The sequence below is a fragment of the Anabas testudineus genome, chromosome 4 (assembly GCF_900324465.2).
Source record: "Anabas testudineus chromosome 4, fAnaTes1.2, whole genome shotgun sequence".
Lineage (NCBI taxonomy): Eukaryota > Metazoa > Chordata > Actinopteri > Anabantiformes > Anabantidae > Anabas > Anabas testudineus.
The window spans coordinates 504,046-522,567 of NC_046613.1; the positions used below are offsets into that span (position 1 = coordinate 504,046).

At 39.8% G+C, this 18,522-nt stretch overlaps 1 protein-coding gene across 2 annotated transcripts; it reads left to right on the top strand.

Moving 5' to 3' along the window:
- The first annotated feature begins 36 nt into the window (after positions 1-36).
- cherp (calcium homeostasis endoplasmic reticulum protein) lies at positions 37-17,407 on the top strand. Of its 2 annotated transcripts, XM_026345593.1 has the most exons (20): positions 37-196; positions 936-1,109; positions 3,824-3,862; positions 5,557-5,726; positions 6,216-6,353; positions 6,454-6,605; positions 7,006-7,117; positions 7,317-7,406; positions 8,459-8,663; positions 8,761-8,933; positions 9,364-9,618; positions 9,805-9,997; positions 10,093-10,334; positions 10,473-10,606; positions 11,261-11,347; positions 11,593-11,745; positions 12,332-12,439; positions 12,525-12,619; positions 15,249-15,434; positions 16,333-17,407. In XM_026345593.1, the coding sequence occupies exons 1-20, from the start codon at positions 163-165 to the stop codon at positions 16,368-16,370; spliced, it is 2,778 nt and encodes a 925-aa protein (XP_026201378.1). In that variant the 5' UTR covers positions 37-162; the 3' UTR covers positions 16,371-17,407. The 2 variants fall into 2 exon arrangements, with proteins under 2 accessions (XP_026201378.1, XP_026201379.1); XM_026345594.1 differs by lacking the exon at positions 3,824-3,862 and having other exon boundaries at positions 16,333-17,406.
- The last annotated feature ends 1,115 nt before the right edge of the window (positions 17,408-18,522 follow it).

Here is an 18,522-nt window from a genome sequence, read left to right on the forward strand (position 1 = left end):
CAGCTACTTTTCGTGGCGCTGTTTCTGTTTGTTAAAACTTCCGGTGTACGTTACATCGGCAATGCTGTTGTTCTTTGGGTCAATATAAAAACCATTTCGATAAACATAAAACGCGTTAACTACTTGTCTAGCTATCGAGATTAATCGGGCTCGCTGTAACCGATGCCAAACATGGATATTCCTAACCCCCCTGAAGGTGAGCAGTGTGCTACCAGGAGTTAGTTACCTGCTAAATAACACAGCTAACATTACCGCCTCGTTTAGAATTCGCCTAACATTTGTCCCATCAGTATCGAACCAACAGTATTAAAATAAGTAACGTTAATGTTATCTAACAAGTTTTTACGCAGCTATTTACACCTAAGCAATATGCACAGCGATGTGAGAATAGACGGAGATTTGCGATTTCTGTACTTTGCATTTTTGCGATTATCAAATTGTCGATAAGAGAGACATCAAGTTAACCATAGTCAAGCATTGAGTCAACGTATGAATGGGTGGAATTTACAGTATGTACGTTCTCACCGTATCCCACAGTCCATAATGTGCGATGGGATCGCCTCTCCTCATGCTAGTTCACTGATCTCTGAAAATAAAATATCAGATCTAATTAAAACTTTATATATTCTATTTTCACAGCCACGGTTAGTTTTATTCAATTCACAATTTCTTGTTAAATTCTAATGAGAGTTAAATTTCTAAACTTAAATTTTTGAAATTAATTTATATTTTTATTCAAAATTATATTCTTATATTTCTTATGTGTTGCATAAAATCTTCAAAGAAAAAAGTTTGGTATCAAACTGGTACAAAAGTCACTGAGCATTCTGCAAACATCTTAAAAAACAATTAACCAACCTCTTGTTTTTAAAGTATTTTTAATATTGCTGGATATATAGATTGCCTGTATTCACTCTTCTATTTTCCTTGTGCAGATCAAGAGCTGAGGAATGTGATTGACAAACTGGCTCAGTTTGTCGCTCGTAATGGCCCAGAGTTTGAGAAGATGACAATGGAGAAGCAGAAGGACAACCCCAAGTTCTCATTCCTCTTTGGTGGAGAATACTTCAGCTACTACAAGTGCAAACTTGCTATGGAGCAACAGCAGCGTATGTAGTTAAAGGAGGAGTCACCCATTAAATTAGAATTTCTGCATAGACATTTGTATGATGTGGGATTCATGTTGAAATTTTATTATCATTGGGGCTTAATGAATAGAATAGAACAGAATCTTTATTGTCATTGCACAAGTACAACGAAATTGAATGCAATTCTTTCAGTGCAAGCTAAAAGAACAAATAAATAAATAAATAACAGACTTAAACAAAAAAAATGTCACACACTCAGTCATCCTGCAATTATTACACAGCTTCCCGTATTGAATCCCCCAGTTGAGCCAAACACACACGCAGTACATCATAATGCTTTCTACAGAGCAGTGATAGAAGGCTACCATCAGCATCTCAAAAATATTGTTGTTGTTTGTTGATTGTAGCTTATCAAATCAATTAAAAATACAAGGTAATAATTGATAAAATATATCAAGCACATATTGTATAAATACAATATGTGGCCTGTACCATTTCCATTTTGGGAAACACTGTTGATCGAATTGTGTGTATTGTGTTTTCCAAAACCTGTTATAATGACATCCTTGTCAAGCAAATACTGTTTCTATTCACACTTACCTTGTATTGTGCATGCTCCCAGCAGAGGCTAAGTGTTAATGTGAGTTGCGGAGAACAAATTACAGTTTTCGACCCTCTTTTCGGCTGTGATTTTTACAGCAAAACCACATGGTAGTGGTGAGTGTGTTATTCGATTGGATTTTTCGTTATTCATTCATATCAAAATCTTGTCAGTTTAACGTAATGGTTCTGGCTCATGTAATGGCTCTGGTTGGATCCATTGTGGGCAATGGGTACACTACAAATTGCTTGTAGTATGTAGTGTGTACACAGTACAGAGTGGAAAAAAATGACTTTTTAATTTGTGGCTGAATTTCAATGAAAAAAGAACTACATTTCAAACAGTGATAACAAATATATAGTGAAATGGAAGTTTAGCACAGCATCCATCCATCCCTGATTATAGATTATCAGTAGATTGAAATTCACACCTGTCACCTAACTCAAAAAGCAGGAATGCTGGAAATAATGGATGTAATATTTAAGTCACTTATCTTTTGAAGTCATGTATTGAATTTGTGAATCTAAAAAAAAAAAGCAGACCATGTCTGGTTATGATTTAATTATATCCAAACTTGCATGCACAGTGACAGATTTTTTTCCACCCCCTGGATTTGTTATTGTGTAATGAATACTTATATATGCTTCTGTATCCAAATTCAGGGACATATCCTGCAATAACCAGCAACAATTTATTTATTTTGTGCTAGAGAAGATTTTGTGAAGAGGCAAACATCTGCACAAATACGTTTTGTTGGTTGAAAGTGCAAAAGCAGAAGGTGTTAGTTGAATTGAAAGAGCTGCATTCTAATGCACTGCTGCGCTGATGAGCTCAACTATGTAAATGATACAAAAGGTGAAGCCTTTTTCATACAAAACGCACAACCAGTTCAATATACTCAACCTAACACATAAATTATACAAAATTTGCAATACACATTTTCTTGATTGACTATATATATATCATAATTGCTTAGTCAAACAATGTTACTAAACATGTTAACAATAACCTAATTTGAATATGCTGGTTGCCAGTTTTCCTCTATTGAAGTGTAATGTAGCAGTGTTTACTGTAAACTCATAAAACTTGCACCACACTGCTCTCTGTGGTGCAAGTTTTACTGCTGATGTTTGCCATTTTGTTGTCAGTTTGAGCTTTCTGGTGATGCACCCAAAGTTTAGTTTCTAGAGCTGATGAAGACTGCTTGACTAGGTCATTAGATGTTGTTTGGTCTGTCCTAGCCTCTGACGTATGTGGATCTTTGTTTTAGGCTAGCAAAGAGTTGGTGCTGTTAAAGAACCAATTTTCCTGGCCAGTAACTGCTTCTATGGCAGTTGAAACATGAAGGGTGGATTTAAAATTTGGTTCCATGTAGGTGAATCTAGCCCTCAAACTGGCTTGGTGGAGAAAGGGCTTGTCCAGTGAAAGTATGAAAGTATCTCAGAAACAACTTGAGCAAATTTCTTCCGATTTGGCACACATGTCCACTTGGACTCAAAAATTAACTAATTAGATGGTCAAAGGTCACTCTGACCTCATGTCTGTTCCGTCGGAACAACAGGAGGGAATTTGGCACATTTAGCCCAAACATCTACTTAGACTCATGGATGGACTGATTAGAATATGAATCTGGACAAACAACCTGCAATTTGATTAGTTGATAGAGGCATACACCCACTACATGGTAAAGCACCATGGTTCATGCAAGTATGCAAACTCATGCACTATAGCAGGGGTGGCCAACCCTGGTCCTCAAGAGCCTCAGCCCTGCTTGTTTTCCAACTATTTCTGCCCTACCCTCTGCTGATTACATGGATCAGGTGTGTTCAGCCAATCAGAAGCAGGAAATGCAGAGATAGTTGGAAAACAAGCAGGACTGTGTCTCTTAAGGACCAGGGTTGGCCACTCCTGCACAATAGCATGTATGTATATATACATTTACTCATAGTTGTGACTCATCAGGGCATTATTTCCACTTGTTGTCTCTGCACTTGTAGTCATAGTTTCTTGAAGGATCTACAATCGCTGAAGGTGGATCAGAGGATTGCACAGTTCTGTGCAAGGTTGCATTGACTTAATCTGTCAGTTATGTAATACCAGTGAAATGCATTAAAGTTTGCTTTTCTCCACTTAGATCCCTCTACCCACGATGGGGAGGAGTATAAATCTGAAGGTATTTATTTGGAACCAGATTTTTTGGTTTAAATCCAAAATTCCAGTTGGAAAGTCACATTTTGCTTTTGCTCATTTTTGCTTGACATTATCCCATCTGTTCTTAAAAGCTTTTATTTTGTTTTCTATTTTCAGTTCATTGTTCATTTTGGTATATTTTCAGTTTATGCTGTATTGTGGTTTTGAAGTTTGACTGGAGATATATCACAGAGAACATCTTATGGTGCATGGAGGTGTGCATAACTGTCTGATTCAATTGAACAAACAGAAGGAGAACCTGTTGTCTCTGAACAACGTTTTACTATTGCATCGCTTTGTCTCAGGGGCTTTTGCTCTGGATTTAAGCAGCTGTATATGTAAGAGCAGTATGATTTTACTAAAAGTGCAAGATGCAAGTATCTGCAGGTACATTGTGCTAGTATTTACATCATTATCTCATTAAAAAAAAGACGTCTTGATTTAGTTTTTCACTACCTCTGGCTATGCGACTTTTAAACCTCAGGTTTACTGTAAAAGATGGATTTGCAGCAGTGAGTGGTGAAATCTCTTCAGATTGTGTTGCCATGTTTACTCTGACACATATTGCTGGGCTGTTGTGTCTAGACTGAGTGGATGTGTGAATGTTTAAACTAAGTGTACCATGTTGTAAATGGCTGTCACAGCTGGAAACAGCAGATATTATCTACATAGAACATTTTCATCAAACATTAGTTCAGTGTTCCAATTGCTCATTGTGCTAATGCAGGTTTATCTGTTTCAAAGTCTAAATGTTCATTAGAAAACCCTTTTGTAGCCATCTTAGCACAGCTGACAACATGTATGTTTCCATTAAAAACAGGTATATGGTAAATGAAAACTACAATTAATGTGGACATTGAGATGTGATGGGAAATACATTTAGATATTGAGTGAGATAGTATAGAAGTTCCAATCTTGCAGTGGGAAGAAACAAAATATTTTTTGTTTATCTCCTGCCACACAGCTCATAGTAGTTCTTATGACATATGTTTGTCAAACTAAATGCCTATACTAAACATCGTAACATTTGTAAATGCTTGTTAATTCACAGCAGTGTAGCCTTTCCTGACTTTTTGACACATTTGACATTTTTTGACATTGACACATTTTAGATGGCTCATATAATTTGTAACGTCACTAGTTAGAATTTCTTAGAAGCATTATTAGAGTCATTATGAGAAAGTACTTTTTATATGAAGCTCAATTTGTAGATCAAAGCATGTCTAACATAACAGTTTTTTTGTTGTTGTTGTAAAACATTTCCATCTTGTGGAAATGTGGAAACATGACTCCATCTCATTTCTGTTCTGTGTTTTGAAACCTTTGTGTTTCTGATGCTTGATTTCTGGTTGACTGATTTCAGTAGTCAGGGGTTGGGAATAACAGTAGAGGTTGTGTTTATGCCGGCATGTCTTTTGAATTATGTTCACCCTTCTGCTTTTTCCTTGAGCTCATGTACTTCCTGTATGTATTCTATTACATTGTATTTGACCTTTAGAGGTCATTGTGTCTACTTTGTGTGAACTAGTTTTGTGTAAACAAACACCGCAGTATCTACCGTGTATTGTATAGAATTTATAGACAGCCTCTTCTTGTTTGATCATCTGCATAAGCTCTCTCTGACTCAGACATTCCTTTATATTTCCTGGTGTTGTTTTTTGTTTTTTCTTTTTTCAGATTTGTACAACCCTGGTGCCAAAGATGTGGTTGATATCCCTCCTCCTCCAATTCCAATGATTACTCCGCCTCCCATTGCTCCACCTGCTGCGCCCTCAATCGATGAGCTCATTCAGCAGAGTCAGTGGAATTTACAGCAGCAGGAGCAGCATTTGCACACACTGAGACAGGTACAGAACAAGAAGGAAAGGAGAAAATCTGACAAAGAGAACATCTTCCCCTCAGAGATGATTTGGTTTTGCTGCAAATTTTTTTTATAATTATTTTTTGCTACTAAAGCACAATGGTCTTGTACTTCTCTAAAAGTATGCATGACTGCTGCAAATAACTTTAACAAATGCCCAGAACTTGTTGAATTAAAATCAGCTTTGGTCTCAATCCATGGCTTGCCAGGGAAAACAAAGAGTTGTCAATATACAGTATAAATAATTGAAAGAGAATTGAATTATAAAGAACAATGGTGTGACATGTTCTGTAGATCTACTCCCCTCAAGAATCCTCACTGGTAAAGTCAGTATTTATTTGTGCAAACATGTCTTCATCTTCTGGTCTTCCTTGATGAGAACCAACTTGATCTATTTTGTCTTCTTCCTGTTAACTGCTGCTACAACATTATATCCTAAATATGACTTTTTTGGTCTCTGCCTACTTCAATGTAGGAACAGGTGAGTGCAGCCATAGCTCTGGCTATGGAGCAACAGACCCAGAAACTGCTCCTGGAAACGCAGTTAGACATCACTGAGTTTGACAACCTGCTGCAGCCCATCATAGACACCTGTACCAAAGACGCTATCTCTGTAAGTTGGTCATAATGGAGATTTGTATCTGTGAATGATCTATGAACATTGAGAAAGATCTGAAAAACAAGCCTCATATCTTACTTTGCCTTCCTCTCAGGCTGGTAAGAACTGGATGTTCAACAATGCCAAATCTCAGCAGCACTGTGAACTGATGACATCACATCTTCGCAACCGCATTACTGCTGATGGAGCACATTTTGAGCTCCGCCTACATCTCATTTATTTAACCAATGACGTTCTCCATCACTGGTAAACAAACCTACTTACATAAACACAAGTGAATGACTTTGCTCCTGCACTTTGTTTGAGGCTGATACATAACTCTAAGCATGAATAAGAACAGTGCTAGTGTTTTTACAGTGGGATGAAACACTGAACAAGCATATGATTTTTTTATAGGTTCACTGTTAATTAATGAAAATGTAACCTTTTGAATTAATTCCACTAAACGTGTACATGGCTCCTGTCCTTTGTGTGAATGATACAGTATACCAAAAGAAAGACACCATTTTCTTGTCCATGCACTTGTTTTTTTTTATTTATTGCAACCCTAGTCGGATTATTAAACGATCCTTTAGTAAAGAAGCTTAATCGAGGGATTCAAAAGATGTGGGAATATTTAATGAGATGTTTGAATGTGTCCTCTCAGCCAGAGGAAGCAGCAGAAAGATTTGTTGGCAGCGCTGCAGAAAGTGGTGGTTCCCATCTATGCTACCAGCTTCCTGGCTGTAGAGGAAGAGAAGCAGCAGAAGATTACTAGGGTAAACATCTGCTGATTTTAAACTCTATGCTCCATCTAAACTCATTGCTGATTATCTGTAACATACAATAACAATGTTATAGTCTAACATTTATAAAAATACACATAGAGCTTTTGTGAATAAATGTTCCTCATTATTGAATTAGAAATCCGAAAAAATAATCTGTTTATGTTCTTTTTTTTCCCACCCACCTCTTCAGTTGTTGCAGCTCTGGGAGAAGAACGGGTACTTTGATGAGGAGACCATTCAGCAGCTTCAGAATCCAGCACTGGGCCTTGGCCAGTATCAGGTGAGTGGAATAAGTCTTGAGGCTTGGAGACAGAAAGAGGGCTTGCCATGCAAGTAAGGTCCCAAGCCGGACTCAAACCAGCCATGTAAACCACCATCATTGTGGTTACGTGGCATGCACAGTTGCACAGTAATGATCTTGCTACCGGTGCTCTCTGATATGTCACATTTCTAAATAAATGCATTAAGCATGTAATTATAAAATGGAACCGGTTTTTATCTATGCAAACATGGAATAACTGATAAATGTCTATTTCTTTGAGGGCAGCGATCTTACCACTACACTATCCAGCCGGTGGATTAAATTGTTGCTGACCTGTGTCTAATAAACATTGGGAGAAAGGTGCTTCAGGGCAGTGCAAGTCATTGTCAGGTTGCATTCCCAATGGCAAAAAAACAATAAATGATTACAATAAACAAAAACAGTTAATACTACACACTTAATATTTCCATTGGATTTTGGAGGACCACGCTCACATCTTTAAAATCCTGGTAGCTGTATAAAAAGAGCATCAAGTAATCCAAGAGCAACAGTAATATACAGTGATAAACCTGTAGCCGTTTTCACATATGTTTCCCCAGAGGATGAGGTCCTGTGTTGAGCTCTTCTTTCACACATCCAGCACACAGCAAGAGAAAGTCAGTGTGAAATACGTTCCTACTCAGGGAAGATATCAGTTAGATTTCAGTTTGAGGCGTGGTCGCTGTGTAGAGTGTGCAGGAGGACAATATGACACAAGAAGTACACTGGTAATCAAGTGTTTTGTTTACAGTGCGTCAGTAAAGCAAATCACAATTAAAAATGACGCTTTTATGTTTATTACTCTGGCTTCCTGAAGAAAAGAAGCATGATCAAACAACAAAAACCTGTTTTTTAACTCCTAAAGTTTCTGTTGTTTACATTTAGTTATTTTGTAGATGCTTTTATCGACTTACAACGTTCTTACATGCAGCTCACCTGAGTAAAGTCCGGAGATGTTCAGGTTGTTACTACATGTGTGAAAGCAGCTTATGGCAGTCTTGGATTTTACGAACCATTATCTTCTGTCTTAGGCCTCTCTGATAACAGAGTATGCTGCAGTAGTACAGCCAATCCAACTGGCCTTCCAGCAGCAGATCCAGGCTTTGAAGACCCAGCACGAAGAGTTTGTTACTAGCCTGAAGCAGCAGCAGCAGCAGCAGCCTCTGCCTGCCACTGTAGCACCGTTAGCTGTCCCTGCTGAGCCTGAAAAGGCACCACCTTTGAGCACACAAGCTGGTGAGAAGAATTAATATATATTTTCTGCCCTGCTCTGCAGTGGTCAAGTGTGTTCAGTATGTATGTGCTTAATGTGTCTGGTCTGTATGGTGTGCAGGCGGTGCAGGCGATGTCAAGCCCCCCATGACAGGTCCTCCTCCAGGGGAGTTTGAGGGTTCTTCTTCAAGACCACAGGACCCCAGCAACCCCAGTGGGCCCACAGATATTTCCTCCAACAAGCCTGCCTGGTATGACCCCCAGCACATGGGCCCCTGGAACCCCAGTCAGCCGGTAAAGATCTGTGTATAATTATTATAATTGTGTGTATGTCTGCTTGCATGCATGTGGGACCTCAAGTGGGTGCAAGAAAGCATACAGTTAGTGGCAGTTTACAAATAAAGAACATAGGCAGCTCTAGCTGCCCCCTGTACCTCTTCCTCATGGGAGGGGTAAAGGGAGTTTGATGATAAAGGGGGGCTATGCCTACTGAATGTAGTTATACAACTAGCTGTCACTTTGTAGTTATTGTGCTTTAGTGAATGAGAGGCATCATAAATTTGATTTCTTTAGTTCTGGGAGTTCAGGTAAGTGGGGATTATGGGTATTTCACAGATTTTTTTGTATACTTGGTTTAAAAGAGTGAGGCTGGACACCAATGTTGTCCTGAAACTATTCGGTGGAATCCTGACAATCATATTCTTTCTTAATTTTGATACTCCAGCCTCCCTTTGACCCAAACCAGCCCCCTCCTCCTTGCCCCCCGTGGAACAGCCATGAAGGAATGTGGAATGACCAAAGGGAGCAAGGGAACTGGAGTGGAGGTCCACCCAGGGAAGGTGGTCCCTGGAGTGGTCCAGGTGGGTCTGACCCAGGCCCTCCAGCTTGGAACTCATATGACCAGCAGCCGCCATGGGGGAACCAGCCTGATCAACCTCCCTGGGGCCAGAGAGAGCCTCCGTTTCCTCCTCGCATGCAGGCATGTCATAGATGGTCACTGTGGTTTGACTTCCTTTGCTTTGACTTCTTCTGGCATTTGTATTGTATCTGTAATTATTACTCTCTAGCATCTACTTCATAACTAAAATATAAAGTATACTGATACTAGAATACTTTGTTGCTGAGGAAAGGACATGAATGACTATGTGTTACTGTATTTTTACAGAGACCTCCCCATTTCAGAGGGCCCTTCCCTCCCCACCAGCAGCCACCTCCTTTCAACCAGCCCCCTCCACCACCACACGGCTTTGGACGTTTCCCACCTCGCTTTATGCAGGATGAATTTCCTCCCAGACACCATTATGACAGGCCACCATACACCCCACACCGCTTTGACTATGCTCAGGGTGAATACCCTGGTAAGTGCAGTGATTGGCCTGCACCTCTTCTTAAATGCATCTGCTTTGCACCTGTAGTTGTATTTAATCAATGCATTTCCTTTTCCATTTGCCAGACATGCCAGGCCCTCCTCCCCACCACCATCCAAATCAGAGACTCCCTCCTCCTGGCATGGGAGCTGATCATCCTCCCTGGGGTGGAGGCCAACACCCAGATTTCGGCCCGCCCCCACATGGTTTCAATGGCCATTCACCCCACATGCGTCATAGGCAACATCCGGTCCAAGATGACCCCAGTCTGGTCCCCAACGTACCCTACTTTGACCTGCCAGCTGGTCTCATGGCTCCTCTGGTCAAAGTAAGTCATGTGTTTCTGGGACAAGGGCATGGAAAATATTTTACTATTACTTATACAGCACATCGACTCTGATTTACAGAACTAGATGATTAGACTCCTTTGCTTACATGTCTCATGATCCTCTCGCCTATTGCTTAGCTGGAAGACTATGATTACAAACCTCTTGACCCTAAAGACATCAGACTGCCCCCTCCTATGCCACCCAGTGATCGGTTGCTAGCTGCTGTGGAAGCTTTCTACAGCCCTCCATCCCATGATCGGCCTAGGAACAGGTACACACCTTCACTCTATCTGCAAGACAAATGGGACAAAATTAAAATAGTAATCTTGGTGATCAGAATTTCCAGAGAATACATTTCTGTATTTAGCTGACTGAAGGGATTTAATCACTTTGCTGTGATGTAGGCATTTCACTATAATCACTGAAAATAAAAATGTGAACAGAGCTTTGTTTGATGCATATAAAGGGGTTATTGAAGTTTCTAAAATTTGTCAGATGTGTTTTTCCTGTCATTGGGTATCTAGTGTTTCTGGCTTTAGTGCTTTCACTGGTATAGGTGTTAACATCTTTATTAGATGTTTTATTTGGTTGCTAAAAGTAAAGAGTAATACATTTGTTAGTTAGAGATTTTATCAACTTTAAAACAAGTCTGTCCCTTAATTTATTCCTGTCAAATTTGTAGCTATGTGTAGTTCCAGTAGTTTAATAGCTATAGTCAGGCAGAATTATGACATTAATTACTACACAGTTTGAAAAATGAACACATCATTTCCTAGGAATAGAAGATCATCTTTTTGTGTCAGGTTCTCTTAAATAAACAGCTGTGTAGTAGCAGTGACTATAGGCAGCATGTGTGTAGTGCTGTTAGATAGGAATTTGCTGTAGATCATAGATTTTACAACTTTCTGTGGTTGGTTCCCCTCAGTGAAGGATGGGAGCAAAACGGCTTGTATGAGTTCTTCAGAGCCAAGATGAGAGCTAGGAGGAAAAAGGGCCAGGAGAAACGTAACAGGTGAGCCTTCTTTTCATTTAAACACATTGTGAGTATACAGTTTGTTTTTGAGGTTTTGTTGTCTGTCAAAAAGTCCTTTGGAGCCTCAATGCTGTGGTTTATAAATTTATGTTGGTTACTAGTAATTCCAGAAGGTGTAATAACGGATGGAGACTTCTGACCCACATTTATTAATTCGGTGTACTCTTTCTCCACCTATTCATCTCCCTTCCCATCCCTGTTCCTTATTGCATGACTCAATCCAGTGCCCGTGGTGGCAGTCGCTCCAGGAGTCGCTCTCGCAGCAGAGGGAGGTCTTCATCTCGCTCCAGCTCTCACTCTTCAAAGTCTTCCAGGTCAAGGTCCCACTCATCTCGCTCCCGCTCCCGCAGCCGCTCCCATTCCTACTCACGGTCCAGGTGAGTAGGACGGTCCACACACAGACATTACAGACATTTGTATTAAACCTTCCTGTGGTTATGCACATAAAGTACAGGTTTTCAACATTTAAAAAAAATACGATTATTTTTTATTTATCAGCTAACTTCATACAAAGTGTGCAAAAGTTTGAGAAACCACAAATAAAATCAAATCAGGGCTGGCCGTGACCAGGGATCAGTTGCTAGGGGATGGTTTGATTCCCGGTCTCCCTGGATTCCTGCCACATGTCAAAGTGTCCCTGGACAAGACACTGAACCCCAATCCTGTGGTGCCACAAGGGGGCAGCCTGTCCACAAAGAATTTCCCCAAGGGGAATAATAAAGTATAGATTTAGACTTTATTATTCCCCTTGGGGAAATTCTTTCTTATTATTATTGCTATTATTAAATCAATATTGTGTTCACACTCTCTGTGAAGTAAACTTATGATTTGGCACTTCACCCCTCAGGCATGTTGTAGCATTTTGGAGAACAAGGCCACAGTCCTGTGGATTTAGTCTGTCAAGTTTTGTACAAAGCTGGGTCACTCAGCTTAACATGCTCTGCTTAACCTGCCCCTCTTTAGGTCCAGGAGTAGGTCCAGGTCATCTCGGAGTCGCTCTCGCTCCAGTTCCAGATCCCGTTCACCCACCAAAAGACGGCGTGGTCCCAAATCTCGAAGCTCTTCTCCTCCGTAAGTCTCCCTTAACGCTTTTTGGTGTTTTCATAAAAGACTGTATTTTTGTACTACAGACGACAACCTCTCCTGCTCTCTATAGCTCCACAACAGTTTTGGGGGTTTCTTCTTCCAAACTGTCTGCCGATACCAGGCTAGGGGAGGAGAACAAGGGCCATCAACTGCTCATGAAGATGGGTATGTATATTCTGTTTTCTCTTTATTTCACAATTTAAATTGCATATTCAGTTTTCAAGTCATTTGCAGGTTTCTATCCTGGATAATAACATGAAGCACATACAGTGCCTATAAAAAGTATTCACACCCTTGGATGTTTTATCGTTTTATTGACATTGTAAATCATTCATGGTCAATAAAAGTTGGTGACTTTGACAAAAACAAACTCAGAAAAATACCTCATTAATGTCAAAGTGAAAACAGGTTTCTAAAAAGTAATGTCCATTAAATTATAATATTTAAGGTCAAATCAGTGTTTGCATTAATATTCACCCCCTTTAAAATGACTGACCTAATCCAACAGAGGTCCAGATATTTGGGGCAAAGAGTCCTACAGTTAGTGAAATGGGGATCACCTAAGTGCAGTGAATGTGTCTCAAGTTATTGCAGTATAATAATATATAATATTAATAATAATAATATAATATAAATCTCCAAGGCACTGAACAGTGAAATCCAATATGACTGTCCATACAAACTAAGAAGGAGAAGGGAAAGGGGGCCAGTGACAGAGGCCACTAACACACCAATGACTACTCTGAGGGAGTTACAAGCTTCAGCAAAGATAGGAGAGACTGTACATACAACAACTGTTTTGCAGGTTAAAGCTTTATGGGAGAGCAGAAAGGAGAAAACCACTGTTGAAGAAAACTCAAATCACAAATTGAGTTTGCCAATAGGCATGTAAAAGACTCCATTGTCAATTGGAAGAGGGTTCTTTGGCCTGATAAGACCAAAATGGTGCTTTTTGTCCATTAGACAAGACGCTATATTTGACGCACATGAAATACTGCACATCACCACAAACACACCATCCCCACTGTGAAACACAGTGGTGGCAGCATCATGCTGTGGGGATGATTTTCAGCAGCTGCCCCTGGAAGGCTTGTTAAGGTAGAGAGTAAGATGAATGCCGCAAAATATGGAGGACAATCTTATTCGGTTTTCAAGACAACTACAGCTTGGGGGAATATTTGTTTTCCAGCAAGACAATGACTCAAAGCATACATGCATACAAGCATGTGTGAAAGCTACACAGAAATGGTTTATCAACAACAAGGTGAATGTTCTGGAGTGCCCGAGTCAAAGCCCAGACCTCAATCCAGTGGAGAATTTGTAGATAGACTTGAAAAGGGCTGTTCACACCCGATCCCCATGCAACCTGACAGAGAAGAAAGAAAAATAGCATAAAATTACAGTGTCCAGATGTGCAATCCTAATTGAGACCTATCCACACAGACACTACATCTACTAAACACTGACCTGAAGGGGGTGAATATTAGTGCGAACACTGATTTCACCATAGATAGATAGATAGACAGATAGACAGATACTTTATTGATCCCCAAGGGGAAATTTTGGTGTTGCAGCAGCCATTACATACAAAAACATTGAACATTGAGTAACATAATCTACACAACAATACACGAAACACAGTACAAGAATAACATATAGTATAGACAGTAATAACAGCAAAACACACTGTAGAACTTGAATGGAAAGTAACTTAGTTACATCTTGTTAAACTGTCAGAGTGGACACTGACTCTCTGTCAGTGAATCATCGTACAGGCTGATGGCTGTTGGCACAAATGACTGCCTGTTCCTTTCCTTGTCACAGCAGAGCTGGAGAAGTCTCTGACTAAAACTGCTCAGCTGTTTGACAAGTGGGCTATGGAGAGGATGTGAGCTGTTCTCCATGATAAAAGATAAAAGTAAAAGATCTACAGCATCTTGTTGAACACATTAAAGGACCTGAGCTTCCTCAGGAAGTAGAGTCTACTCTGTCCCTTTCTGTATACAGCCTCTGTGTTGAACTTCCAGTCCAGTCTGTTGTCCAGGTGAACTCCCAGGTATTTATACCTCTCCACCACCTCCGCCTTCTCACCCAGAATGGACACAGTGTCAAAGCCAGTTTTCTTCCTCCTGAAGTCCACAACCATCTCCTTGGTCTTGCTTACATCAGATAGTTGTTCCCACACCACTTCACAAAACTGTCCACCAGACCTCTGTACTCTGTCTCCTCCCCACCCAACACTGCAGAGTCATCTGAGAACTTCTGTAGATGGCAGGACTCAGTGTTGTACTGAAAGTCTGAGGTGTACAGGGTGAAGAGGAAAGGTGAGAGGACAGTCCCCTGAGGTGCTCCTGTGCTGCTGACCACCCGCTCAGACTCACATCCCTGCAGTCTTACAAACTGTGGTCCGTCTGTCAGGTAGTCAGTGATCCAGGACAGGCTGGATGGTGTTAAAGGCACTGGAGAAATCAAAGAATGTGATCCTCACAGTGCGGTTTGCCTTGTCCAGGTGCGAGAGAGCTCGCTGGAGCAGGTAGACAATAGCATCATCATTATATATTTTTATTTGATTGACAATACTTTGTAGAAAGCTGTTTTCACTTTGACATTAATGAGGTATTTTTCTAAAAAAGATTTTTGTCAAAATCACCAACCTTGACCATGATTGATTTATAATGTCAATAAAAAGATGAAACATCCGAAGGGATGAATACTTTTTATAAACACTGTATACTGTACATAGTTTTCCAGCTTTTCTTTTTCTCTCTATCTCATATTGTCCCCTCTGCTTTAGGCTGGAGTGGTTCAGGTGGTTTGGGTGCTAAAGAACAAGGCATCCAGGACCCAATCAAAGGAGGAGATGTCAGGGATAAATGGGACCAGTACAAAGGTGTGGGTGTGTCGCTGGATGACCCTTATGAGAACTATCGCAGGAATAAGAGCTACAACTTTGTTGCTCGCATGAAGGCACGAGAGGAAGGTAGATACACAGAACTTTGCTGCTCACACTTATAGATACAATATGCAAGTTTTGGGAATCGGGTTTAACTTCTAGCAGAACTAGGTTCAGAGGGGGTGGCCATCTGCCTTGACTGGCCTTGGGTCAGTGGAAAACGGAGAGAGAAAACACTGAGCAGGTGTGTAGGACCACTAACTGCATACTGGAAACATACTGCTTAGAGCCAGCTCTAACTATAGGCTTTATTAAAAAGGGAAGGTTTTAGACCTAGTCTTAAAACTAGAGAGAGTGTCTGCCTTCCAAACCTGAAGTGGGAGTTGGATCAACAGGACAGGAGCGTGATAGCTAAAGGTTCTTACTCCCATTCTACATTTGGAAACTCTAGAAATCAAATAGATCTGCACTCTGAGAGCAGAATCCGGTAAAGTGTTCTGCTGGAAAAATATGGATCTCAGAGGTATTTAAGATATGATAGAGCTTGATTGTAAAGTGCTTTATATGTGAGAAAGATTTTGAATTCTATCCTAGATTTTACAGGAAGCCAATGGAGAGAAGCTAATGTAGAAGAAATATGATCTCTCTTGCTAATTCCATACATTTCTTAGTCTGTGTTACAGGAGGCTTTAACAGATAAGATATGAAGTATATTTCTACCATAACAATATTCAGAAAAGTTCCAGATTGTAGCTTTAACTGCTGTGATGAAACTTTTCTATAACTGTATTAGTACTGTATTGTAATATATACTTATATAAATATTTGTTCCTGGGGTAATTTCATATTTGAAGCCTAGACATATACAAATTATGTTGCAGCTTATCATTGTATATGTTGTGTTGTTTTATTTTTACATTATTTTTTGACTGTGCTATAAAAACTGCAGTCATTATCAAACTAAATCTAACTTTTCCTAATTCAGTCAATCGGGAACCTCAGGAGGCTCCTTCAAATGATTGATGTCATCCAGTGGCGACAAGCAACCTCCTCATCTTTCCCTCGCCACCTTCACCACAGATCTGAAATTTACTGTTGCTTTTACATCCCAGGTTCTAGTCAGCAGTCCCAAATCCTTTGTCCTTCTTTAGTAACCACAGTGACTCAATGTACCAACTTGCGTGTGAAACGTGAAAAAGTATTTTTAGTCTCTGTTCAGTCGAGAACCTGCAGCATTACAACTGCAGATGGAAGAGTGCGCTTTAACTGTGATTTTACATTTAACAGTCTTGCAAGGACACAGGGCCTATAGTGTAAAGAAAAAGATGGATCACAGAACTCTTTATATTTAACTCCCAAAGAGTGTCAACACCTTAGTGTTCAGGGCAATAAAAAGCTCCAGCTGTGACTGAACATTTAACACAGCTGCAGGAAAATGGGACAAACGGTTAAAAACTGAAAATAGAAAAAAGGTGAAATGCTTGTTTCAGCGTGAGTGGCACCTCTTTAATTTATGCATACACACCAGTAGTTGAATAAGGAAGTATCCTGCATTATTTTCATTTTTACACAATTGTCATTCTGCTCAAGTTCTTTATTCAAGATAAGTTCACACACAACCAGAAAAATTAAAAAAAACTCTGATATGCCTCCTCTATGACATAATCACTCAAATACTGAGTTTTATTTGCAGAGGATTTAGATTTTTTTTTTTTTTATGTTGCAACAATCAAATTTAGTTTTTCAGAAATAAGACCACACATTTTTTTTTAAATTGGTGAGTAACAAATAGTACTAATGGAAAATGCTCATTGGGGGTGTATATATTCTAGATAATGCTCACAGTATTCTAGATCACAGCTCACAGTCATCTGTGTGAACTAACAAGGAAGAAATGTAAAATAAGAAGGTATATTGCCTCCTCTTGCATCTTGTTTGATTTTCACTGATTATTATTGTAATCCTTTTTCATTGTAATGGCTTCGTTTATGGATATATGTACGATTGACATTTAGTTGTATTGTTAAAATAAATTTCCCAAAACTAAGTCATAAATAAAAATCACTTGTGTTCTTTTTCTAACACTGTAGACATTTAACCTTAATAAACCTAACTTTGACTTACAAAAGGTCTTTTCACTGCATAAATGTCAGAATGCAGCTTTTGGTAAATTGGTTCCTTTGACATGCAACAGATTATGTAGATTTTCTACATAAGCCTTAAATTAGGTTTTCCTTGTCTTGTATCTCTTTTTGAACCACCGAATCCTAGTAAATGATTTTAATGAGGTGCAAAATTATATCTTCGTTAGTTCCCAGCTTTTATTCTGTAGTCTGGAAGTTTTAAAGTTGCTTACAGAACACAGGCCAACATTACTTCCAGGTTCTTGACGTACTTATCAATGCAGCGCGTCTGACAAACAATGATAAGTCTCTCTGTTAGAACAGTGTCCTTAACACAGAGCGACAGCTGAAACTAAAATGTTGGACAGCGCAGTGTATGCTGGACCTGTAGGGCAAGGTAAGTATTGGCCTGGGACAATCGAGTATGACACTATAGTCCAGACAACTAATGGGCTGTCAGTTGTCTGGACTATAGTGTCATATTTGATTTAGCATTAAGAATTTGTGTATGGACTAGAATAAATTAGTTGTTTCCTAAGTAGAAGAGGTTACATGACGTAGCACATCATTGTGTCCTACCACAGGACACAAGTGTAGTGGTAATTCCTGGTCATTCACCAGGAGACCACAGAGATGGGGGAGGACAGTCGAACTGTATGCCTCTTTCAACATCATCATGAATCAGGTTCAGTACCCAGTGTCCTCTCCCTCTATGGTGTGACAGTTCACACAGGGTAGATCCCAATGCCCATGATTGATCTATCCTCGCTCTCCATAGGAGTTGTTCCGCTCCTTCATCTAGAAGGCGGTCTCAAAGTCTCTTATTTCATCCGGAGATACAAGGCGATCCTTCATGTAAGTCTTTTACCAAACGCATACACCCCTTCAGTGGACCTCTTCGTGAGTGGACTGATCTGAAACCGCATCACAACACGAGTGCAGTTTTATACTAAAATACACTGGTAACATTAAAACAGAATCAATATAAGAGATCCAAGTTTTATTTGTATGGTTTTCAGATCTCTCATCTGTAGGTCTCGATGTTTTTCTTT